This window comes from Quercus lobata, chromosome 2 (genome assembly GCF_001633185.2).
Source record: "Quercus lobata isolate SW786 chromosome 2, ValleyOak3.0 Primary Assembly, whole genome shotgun sequence".
NCBI classification, from domain to species: domain Eukaryota; kingdom Viridiplantae; phylum Streptophyta; class Magnoliopsida; order Fagales; family Fagaceae; genus Quercus; species Quercus lobata.
This window is the reverse complement of record NC_044905.1, coordinates 24,855,995-24,867,168: the sequence shown is the minus strand read 5'-3', so window position 1 is coordinate 24,867,168 and position 11,174 is coordinate 24,855,995. Positions and strand designations below refer to the sequence as shown.

At 37.5% G+C, this 11,174-nt stretch overlaps 1 protein-coding gene across 1 annotated transcript; it reads left to right on the top strand.

Moving 5' to 3' along the window:
- Nucleotides 1–3,795: 3,795 nt before the first annotated feature.
- Nucleotides 3,796–4,464, top strand: LOC115961868. The gene has a single exon (XM_031080778.1). It carries the CDS (start codon nucleotides 3,796–3,798, stop codon nucleotides 4,462–4,464), a length of 669 nt encoding a protein of 222 aa, XP_030936638.1.
- Nucleotides 4,465–11,174: the final 6,710 nt, after the last annotated feature.

Genomic DNA, 11,174 nt, shown 5'->3' with positions numbered 1-11,174 from the left:
AAACATATATCAAACTATAAACGAAGTTAAGCTCGGCATGTTTTGTATCAAGCCCTATTGTCCACGAGCTTATTCACGAACAATTTTTTTTGCTTGAGCTTGGCTTGTTTATCAAACAAGCCTAAAACTAAGGCTCAAACTTGGCTTATTTGTAAACAAACGAACATCAACAAGCTTTTTATCGAGCTGAACCCGAGTTGTTCATGAATGGCTTGGTTCGTTTACAACCCTACTAGTAGCCTCTCTCTCCTTTATAATTTTATTTATTTTTTGTAAAGGTCGGGGTGGGCGTTGAGAACATGATTGATAGTTTATTTCATGGTTTTCTATTTAAAAAGAATGTGACCACATGTAAACAGGGGGAGCCAAGGGCCCCAAACTTTTTAAAATTCCTTTATTTCCCCATATGTCATAGTATGTTTACAAGTATACTCCTTACAAAAATACCACTTGGACCCGTCAAAATTTTATAATTTTTTAAACTCTTGTGACAGTTGTAATCCTCCAAAAATATATGTTAAGTGTATGTATATATGTAGTTTATAAATTTAGCATAAGAAGTGTTTTTTTTTTTTTTCCTATGTATAAAATGTAATAAAATCTCCCAAATTATGACCAATGAATGTTATTTATGTTGATTATGTGTCTACAATTTGTAATTTATTTACTCACAATCTTGGTCCAATGTAATGTAATTGTTAAGAAAAATGTCATATAATATTTATATGACTTATAAGTTACAAAGTAAATCATCATATGATTTGAGAATATATCTGCACACACATGCCTATATAATATTCCTTTTATATCTCAAAAATGAATAAAAACATAAAGTTTAAAAAACAATTTCAAATTACTCTACATATAAATGATAATGGTATAATTTTTTCTTTTCAGCTTGTAGTTATTTTTTTTTTCTCAACAATTTGATAGTTACAATGTGGAATGAAAAAATTTGAATCCTGGATATTTCCATTGAAAACACCACAAAGTACCACCTGAAGTATAGGATTCTTAGCTAATTTTTGTGTTTTTTAGTGTTGGAGTAATTACATACAATTTTGTAATAGACATACACATACATATCTATAAGATTGAGGATCTACAAAGTTAACTTTTTGGCTTCGCCATTGGTGATGGTTAATCATAAAACAACTCAACAAAATGAGGAAGTCCTAATTATATTGGTTTACAAAAATTAAATTCTAAAACTGTTAGAGAGAATTAATCGTGGATAATAATTTGTCACACTCATAAAATTTTTGTTTTTTTATGAAATAATTTATGATTTCAATTAGGCTATATTTTGATTGGTGGAATACTTTGGAGACTTTTTGAAAGTTAAGGAAAGAGCGCACAATTTTTTTTTTCAATTTTTTAAATTAGATTTATTTTAAAATGTTATAACTAGAAAGAGATTATGAAATTTAAAAAGTTGTACTAACGAAATATTATAAAAAACCCTAAGAAATGGAGAGAGTTAGAGAAAGACAGAAACGCTCAGAGGAAGAGGAAGACACCTTGGCGTGCAGTACAAAGAAACTCAAGGATAACCATTGTGTAGGGGAGGGAAATGAGGATACATCAGTCACAAGACAAGGAAGTTATAAGGACAAGTTGATTGGGGCGATCCCAGGGGCTTTCAAACAAGCTTTTGGATTTGGGGATACGATGCATGAGGATGTAGAATCGGACACAGAAGATGATAATCCTGGTGAAGGCAGCACTAGGATCCTCTTCTCGAAAAAGGAAAAATCACGAATGAGAGCAACATGGCAGAATGCGCTCATCATCAAACCGTTTGGCAGAAAGGTAGGTTTCCATTTTCTTGATGCAAAAATCCGTAATTTATGGGCACCCTCAGGCAGAATGGACTGTATAGATTTGGGGCTGGATTACTATATTGTTAATTTTGAGCAACCTATAGACATGGATAATGTCCTCAAAGGGGGCCCCTGGTTTATAGGGTAGCAATTTTTAGCTATTAGGCAATGGGAACCGGGGTTCAAAGCTTCTTCTGCAGAATTTTCTTCAGTGGCAGTGTGGATTAGATGACCAGAATTGCCTATAGAATTTTATGAACCTTCAGCCTTACTAAAGATTGGTAAGGCGATTAGCCCTGTTCTTAGGATAGATGCCAACACAGCAAATGGTGTGCGAGGCCGTTTTGCTCGTTTGTGTGTGCAAGTCAATTTAGATAAACCTTTAATTAGGAAGCTTTATCTCGGAAAGATTGAACAATTTGTGCAGTACGAAGGCATCAATGCACTCTGTTTTGTGTGTGGAAGGCTTGGCCACAAGAAGGAGGCTAGTCCACACCATATCAAAGAACCAACCAAAGATATGGGAACAGAGTAGAGCCAGGATCTTGTTAGTAAGGGCGACGCAACTCCTGTTGATAAAGGGGTGGAAAATAAAGATGATGGCTATGGAGACTGGATGGTAGTCTCAAGGCGCAAGCCTCCATCCAAGAATGCAACCAAGTTCAAGGACTCGGAGGAGAGTTACGTAGCTAAGTCATCCCAAACACTGAGTGTCAACTCGGCGTCTAGAGCATTGGGCCCTGACAAGATTGATGGTAAGAGGAAAGCTAGCCTCCTAATTCCTAACAACACGTCTAAGGGGGCAGACAGGACACACAGGTCAAGTCACAGAAAATTGGGGCCATCAAAATCTAATGGAGAAGCTGAAGGCAATAGGAGTTCTAAACTAAAGGCTAAAGATATGGTTCAATCCCAAAGAGTGGAGGTGGGACCACAGAAACAAAAAGAAACTTTTACTTTTAACGTGGGCTCGGGCTTCCTGAATACATGTGGGCCGAGTTCTACTCCTTTTCTTTTCTCAAGCCCAGCCATATCATATGATAATATTAAAGGACAAAATGCAGAGTCATCCAGAAACAACAAAAATGCTAACCGAAATAGAGAGGAAGGAAATATGGGTATTGTGCTACAAAGGGCTTCCCCTCACAGAGACCAGCAAGAGGCTGGGGTGGGTACCGATGAGGGACGAAGCTTGGGTGAACTCTCCGTATCCTTGGTGGAGGTTGCTAACAAACCGAATGGTGGTGCCGATCCCTCCAGTGCTCAGTTCGGGGTTGTTAGCAACAGAATCAAGGGAGCAAATTTTAGAAAAATCTCTAGTAGAGGCAAAAGCTGAATGGACACAGATAGACATCACAGAGAGGAGGACACTTCAGAACAGGTCGATAGAGTGCTTGTTGTTGGGGAATCTCCACAAAGTGAAATTGATGCAGGGTGTAGTCCCTGTGATCAACTTAACTATGCTCATCAAGGCCTCTCAGAGCACGATGGGGATCATCAAGCTTTCGGTCACCTTGCTCAAGGGGCGACTAGAGTTGATGATGGAGCTCCTGGTAGCATGGAGGTCTAGTTTGTTTCTTCCTCTTGTCCAAATATAATCATGAATATTTTGGTCTGGAATTGTAGGGGTGCTATGAAGCCCGAGTTTAGGAAAACTGTTATGGATCTTGTTGATTGGCACGCTCCCATTCTCATGGTTATTACTGAGACGAAGTTGTCTGGAGCAAGAGCAACTGAAATTATAGAGAGTTTGCCTTTTGATGGCTGTGCAATTGCAGACACTATTGGGTTTGCTGGAGGCATTTGAATGCTCTGGAGATCTGACCGGGTTCAGGTGGACTTTCTGGCAGCAACGGAGCAGGAAATCCACGCTCTCATTCGGGTAAGATCTCAACCTTTAAACTGGTTAATTAGTGCCATTTATGCTAGCCCTAGATTTGCTGAGAGATGTGTGCTTTGGGATAATTTAAAAATGCTTGCTTCCTTGCATAATCTTCCTTGGGCTATGATGGGAGACTTTAATGAAGTGATTACAGAAGAAGAAAAATCTGGGGGTAATCCCATTAGTCAGCGAAGGGTTAATGCTATTCTGGATTGCATGGACACTTGTCAGATGATGGACTTGGGTTTCTCCGGTCCCAAATTTACTTGGTCAAATAAAAGAGAGATTGGGCATTTGATTCAGTGTAGATTGGATAGGTGTTGGGTAAATCCGAATTGGAGGGCTTATTACTTTGAAGCAAATGTCACTCACTTAGCCAGGATTAATTCGGATCATTGCCCGTTACTACTCAACCTTCACCCAGCCACTGGGCAAGGTTCAAATCGGCCTTTTAGATTCCAGTCTGTGTGGTTGAGTCATAAGGATTTTCCAGCTGTGGTCCGGGAAGCTTGGGCAGGCATGGATGACAATTTGGAGGTTGCTATTGATAGATTCACTATTCGAGCTCAGAAATGGAATAAAGAAATTTTTGGAAATGTGTTTTTGAGGAAAAAGAAGATCCTTAATCGCCTTGTGGGGATTCAAAAAGCTCTTGCCAATTGTCCCAGCTCCTTCCTCATTAACCTCCAGGATCATTTTTGGAGAGAGGAACACTACTTTCTTCCATCAGTCTACTCTTGCCAGAAGAAGCAGAAATAGGATAACCGGTATCCAAGATGCAAATGGAAATTGGGTTCACAATTTGGATGGAGTTAAAGAAGTTATCTTAACTCATTTCCAAAAGCTTTACCAATCTGAGCTATGCTATTGGCCGCGGGAGCATCCTTGGAGTTCTGATTGGTGTACTAGTTTAGATGAAGAAGAGGCCAGTTCTTTAGTGCATATTCCTTCCAATGGGGAAATATGGTGTGCTCTGAAGTCTATGAAGCCCTATAAAACTCCAGGCGTTGATGGCCTTCATGCAGGTTTCTTCCAAAGGTTTTGGCTCCTGGTTGGTGATTCTGTTAAAAAGATTATAAGGGACATTTTTGTTAAACACGAGATGCCTGCTTTCCTAAACCAGACCCTTATTGTGCTCATACCCAAGCAGTTAGGTCCGGAGAATGTGCGGCACTTTAGACCCATCAGTTTATGCAACACGGTTTATAAAATCATTGCAAAAATCCTGGTGCAAAGACTTAGACCCCTCCTGCCCTCCCTTGTTTCGCCTATGCAAGTTGCTTTCCTTGAAGGAAGAAGAAGTTTAGATAATGTAATTATCGCCCAAGAGCTCATATATTCCCTTAAGGGTAGAAAAGGGAAAGATGGGTACATGATCGTCAAAATAGACCTTGAAAAGGCTTGTGATCGCCTTGAATGGAGTTTCATCAAAATGGTCCTAGAGCACTTTGGGCTGCCTAATAATATTGTTAAATTGATAATGAGCTGTGTATCGTCAACTACCACTTCTATCTTGATCAACGGTAGCAAGATGGATTCTTTCCAGCCCTCACGTGGAATAAGGCAAGGCGACCCCTTATTGCCCTATTTATTTATTTTATGCATGGAGTTTTTGGGGGCCCAGATTTCGGAAATGTGTGAGCAAAAGCGGTGGGATTCAATCAAGGCATCAAGAAATGGCCCTAGTTTCTCCCACATATTCTTTGCTGATGACTTGTTACTTTTTGCAAAGGCAAACTCTAAAAACTGTGAGGCAATTATAGATGTGCTTGATCACTTTTGTAACCTTGCTGGGTAGAAGGTTAATAAAGCTAAATCTCGCATTTTGTTCTCCCCTAATGTTGCTAGGAGAAGAAGAAGGAGACTGTGTCATAAAATGGGGATTTACGAAACATGGACTTGGGTAGATACTTGGGCTTTCCCCTCTTACAGCAAGGAAGAGTTGGAAATGCTTTCAATTTTGTAGCAGAAAAAATTCAAGCTAAGCTTGCAGGGTGGAAGTCGAGACTTTTATCAAGAGCTGGTAGATTGGTGCTCATCAAAACAGCGGTTGCCCCTATTGCATATTACTATATGCAATGCCATGCTCTTCCTATAAAAGTCTGTAATAATATTGACAAGATAATGCGTGATTTCTTATGGGGCTCCACGGATGAGAAGAAAAAGATGCACATGGTAAATTGGCAAACTGTTACGCAGCCAAATAAGCTAGGTGGTCTGGGACTTTTTCAAACAAGACATAGAAATCAAGCTTGGTTGGCGAAGCTGTGTTGGCGTTTAGCATCTGAGCATGAAGCTCCTTGGGTGCGTATGCTGACTGCAAGATATTTATCCACAAGAAGACTAACTTAGGAGGATAGCAAACTGCCATGCTCAAGAATTTGGGCTGCTTGTAAAATTGGGGGTCCAGTCTATGTTAAGGGTCTTAAGTGGACTATTAATAATGGCAATTCAATAAATTTCTGGAAAGATTTTTGGCTACCCTGTGGGCCTCTCCGAAGCATCATTGAAGGCCTTCTGCACCGTGATGAAGATCAACTAACGGTTCAGCAAGGGATAGCTCAAAGCTTCAATTGAGGTGATTTTAATTTTTCTTTTGAGCTTCCGGAACAGATTCTGAATTTAGTTAGGGCCACTCCTTTTGTGCTTAATCAAGAGGCGGAAGACTCTCTCACTTGGGCTTTTTCAAGGGATGGGTATTTCTCTCTTAAGTCTGCTTATTTGTTAGCAAGGGGTTCAAACCCTTTGAACCTGGGTATTTCCTCTATGGCGTGGATTTGGAAGGCTGACACTCATCCACAGATCCAATTTTTTATGTGGCTGTGTTCGCATAACAGTTTGCCTACTAATGAAATTCTGGGTTCAAGAGGTTTAAACCTCAATCCTTTATGCATGATTTGCCACCAGGAGAATGAATCGGTGGACCATCTATTGAGAAGATGTTGTGTGGCGCAGGATCTATGGCGTAAGCTCAAGTTTCCTTCTGATCTTTTGCCTACTTTTGACCAACCAATAGGGAAGTGGCTGGAATTGAACTGCACTACTGGGGTCATCTCTAATCTTTTGGGCATTCCGTGAAAGGTTGTGTTTCCCATGGGAATTTGGCAACTTTGGCTTGCTCGCAACAGGTTTTATTTCAAGACTGGTGTTATTGATAAACTGATTCATACGAAGTGTATTAAAGATAGTGCAGAATTCTTCGCCATTGGGACTAAGGAACGGTGCAACAAAATGAAAAAGGTGATCCGGGTGGCTTGGGAAAAACCTCCTTTGGGCTAGATGAAGCTTAACTCTGATGGGTCTGCCTTGGGGAACCCGGGTAAGGCAGGGGGAGGGGGCTTAATTCGAGACCACCAAGGAAACTGGGTTAGAGGATATGCCCGGACTCATGGATACACTAGCAGCACCATTGCCGAGCTATGGGCTCTCCGGGATGGACTGGAAATCGCCAAAGATCTTGGGCTTAACAACCTCATTATTGAGATGGATGCCTTAAGCATTGTCTTGCTAATGAATAACAGTAAGGCCAATCTTTCAATGGAACCTTTTCTATCTGATTGCAGGAAGCTGTTAACTGCTATTCCCAACAAGAGGGTTGTGCACATATTCCGTGAGGCGAACCAATGTGCAGACGTGTTGGCAAGATATGGAGGAAGCTCCACTTCTAATTTTGTTGTTTTTTTGAACCCACCGCCTGTGGTGGTTGATATTCTCCTTGCTGATAAGGAGAATTCCTTTTGTAATAGAATTGTTCCTGCTTAAATGTTTTAATGTTATCTTGTCTTACCAAAAAAAAAAAAAAAGTTGTACTATGGAAAAAATGTGGTTTTGAAAATGCTATACAAAAGGACACACAATATTATATCCCAAAATATCTTTGAGGACTTTTTGTAACGGGCCCTTAGGGCTAGTCCTAGGCCCAAGTGATCTCGGCCTAGAGCCGGCCTATTGAAAAGTATAAAGTAGTGTAATCATCGAGACTGAATTTGCTCCTAACAACAGCAACAAAAACAAAACAAAAAATCAAGACTGAATTTGTTATATAAATATATCTTTTTTTGTGTCTTCTTGTGTTAAAATTTCTATCTATTTTAGTATAAGAACTTACTCTTTTTTAATTTTTTTTTTTAAAAAAAATTTACATACTCACTTTTCAGAACACCTCATATTACATTATTTATTTTACTTTACATCTCATTAAAATATTAATTTTTATTTTTTTAATTGTTTTCTTTCTCTTCACACGCGATCACCACTATCCACTCTCTTCCTTCATAATACCTAAAAATAATAATAAAGAACTAAATGAAAAATAAATAGTGACAGTGCATATTTACATGGCTATTATCGTAACCATATTTTTTTATACAAACTTTGCATGGTTTGATGTATATGAATTTTGGGTTTAATTAAAAAACTAAAATGTGCTCTTTTTTTTTTTTTTTCTTTTTTTTTTTTTTTTCCTATTATAAGCACTTATGCAAGTAGTCTAATGCATGGCAGGTGGACTTTGTGTGTAATGTATGGTGAATGAGGCAGAGTGGCTACAAAACCACAGTTTCTCCTCATATCTATCAAGTACCTGTACTCAGGAGCTTTCCAATATTTTTTATGAAGGGTAAACACTTTGCGAGTGTGTATAATAAATATTAGCCAAGTTTGGCTGATACTTATTCAATTTATGTTCTTCTCTTTGCTTAAAAATTCAACGTGGTTAGCAGGGTTTGTCATAATTCATATTATAAACTATTAATATGTATGATTAGTAGTGAATTCTCTTTGACTCATCTGGTAAAAACTTTTTGTGGTAAAAAATAAGAGATAAAATTTGAATTCCACTTTTATTAAAAATAGAAATAAATTAAAAAATAAAACTTGTATGATTAGTCTTATCGGCTAGGTTTTCAAACCCAGTGGTAGTTAACAAATCATATGTACCTACAATTCTCATTGTTTACAGTGGGAAGAAGGATAGTGAAGATCACGATGGATGGACGAATTAGCCTTGTGTAGTGGCATTACATCTAGAGCAAAATCTGGCAATAACTTCTATCAAAATTAAAGGATGAGGAACTCTGAGTGAAAAAGTGTAAAAATATGTGTAATGTTGTTTAAACAACGGTAACAAACGGCTCTAAAGATGTGGCCATGCTTGCTTTAAAGTTATTATTTGTCATTTTCTTTACCAATTACATACACGCTGAAGCTGTTAACCCACAATTTTATTGCCGACTTAATTATCAACCAAGGAATTTCAAAAAATGACCTACTAATCTTAGATCTAAATAATGAGGAAAATTATGCACTGCCTCCTAAATTATACTTTTACATTTATCTCTTAAATTATGAAATTGCATATTTACTCTTCTAAACTATTACCTGCGTAATATTTGTCTTCCTAATTAAACTATGAGACTCTAGACTTACTCCTCTTAAACTATTATTATTATCAGATTCCTAGAATAATTGTTTAAAATGTAAGTGATTCTCAAAAAACAAAAAAACAAAAAAATGTAAGTATGCATTCTTATAGTTTATGATGGGGTAATTGCAAAATGGGTATATTTAAGAGTGTAAAGGGTGGATTCTCATAGATTAGAGGGATAAGTGTAAAAATGGGTATAGTTTAGTAAGTGTGTATTCTCATAGTTTAAAAATGCATGTGTAAAATGTAGTATAATTAGAGAGTAAAATGTAATTTCTTCTAATAAAAGCTGGTTCTTTTAATATCATACCATTTTTGGCTACAACTGTTGAAGTGAACAATCACAACGGTGGATTATCATCTTTTAACGTCATCAGAATTATGGAACGAAAGTTGTGTTCTTAAACTTTCTAAATAACAGCTACTATAGTAATGATTCCACAACTGACAGTGATGTCATACATATCAGCAGCTAGTTTATAAGCAAATAAACTTTTATATAATTATATATGTCATGAAAGCAAGTAATATGACTCTTTCATTTGCATGGCTAGAATTGTTCCAACCCATAGCTGGCCCATGAAAACAATGACACCTGAAAGGCTGCTTTAGCTAGGAATTAACAATGCCTATCAACAAATATGTCTTTAGCTTTTTGTCATTATCCTTTTTTTTCTTCGTACCTCATCAAAATCAAACAAATCAAGCTTATAGCGGTTCTTTTAAGTCTGTAACATTTGTTTAATCCAGTAGCGTTTGTGTTTGTACACCCAGGTGATCTTATGCCACCTTAAATGGACCCTAGCAAATGGTAACATATCTCCTACCCAGGTTACCCTGATAACAAACTCAATAAACAATAGCTACTCACGTCTCCCATCCCTATAATCTCTTTGTGTCACTTCTCTTTGTCATTGAACGGGACCAACATAGGTTCTACCCCTTTGAATTTTTCTTCGAATCCGCCAATACTGATTTTCTTAATTCCTATGTTTGACTCGAATTCAGGACGTATTTATTTAACTTATTCACTTGATGGATTGACACACGTCTCCAAGTTGAGGGGACGAAAGTAGGTGGGGGAAGATTAAAAAAATCACATTTGAGTTGTGATCTTATTACAATTACTTTAAGTTGAAGCTTGCATTCCGAATTATGTGGTCCTGTCCATAAAAGTGCAAATCTGGATGGAGATAATGGCACGGTGAAAATATCGACTAATTGATCTCCACGGACAATAATCGAATAATAAGAGATTTGTTGGCGACCATATCTCAAACAAAGTAGAAATCATTTTGAACATGTTTTATGCAAAATATGGAAAACTGCATTTGAGGAGAGGCAAGTAACCCCGCTGTTATCACACCAAAGAATAGGAGAGCTCACTATATATATATATATATATATATATATATGAACACCTGGCTCATTTAGCAAATACTGTATCTGAAAGGGAGAAAAATCATTCTCGTCTATCCTATAGCAAAAGAAGAGAAAAACAGCATCATCCATCAAGCCAGCATCATCCATTAAATGAGTTCCTCATAAATGACATGAGTAACGGTTAACGCGCCAAACAAGCAAAAGTATAACCAATAGACCAACAGGTAAAAAAGTAAAAGACCATTGAAATCTATAACGTCTTCGCATTCATTATTGATAAGTGTTAATTTATCAAGATCGTTCATCTCTAGACAGAAAAATTAAATGTTATTTAATGCAAGGCGTAATGTACGAACATCGATGACAAACAGAGCTATAAAAGACATTCAATTCCCAAGACAGCTAAGAAGTAACGTACGACACCAACAAACGAATAGTCATTAACAGACAATAAAAATCAGTCATTATTACAAACGGCTCCATATCTCATAAATGCAAATATTCATCTAGACAATGAAGATAAGGGCTATAAAACCCACACAAACTAAAGGGAGAGGATACACAATTCTCATCCCAAAAACTACTCTCAAGTTGAATTCTTTTGCAATATATTTCAATTGAACTTCATTTTAACTTAATCATCGAAGAGTTTTTGACAAAT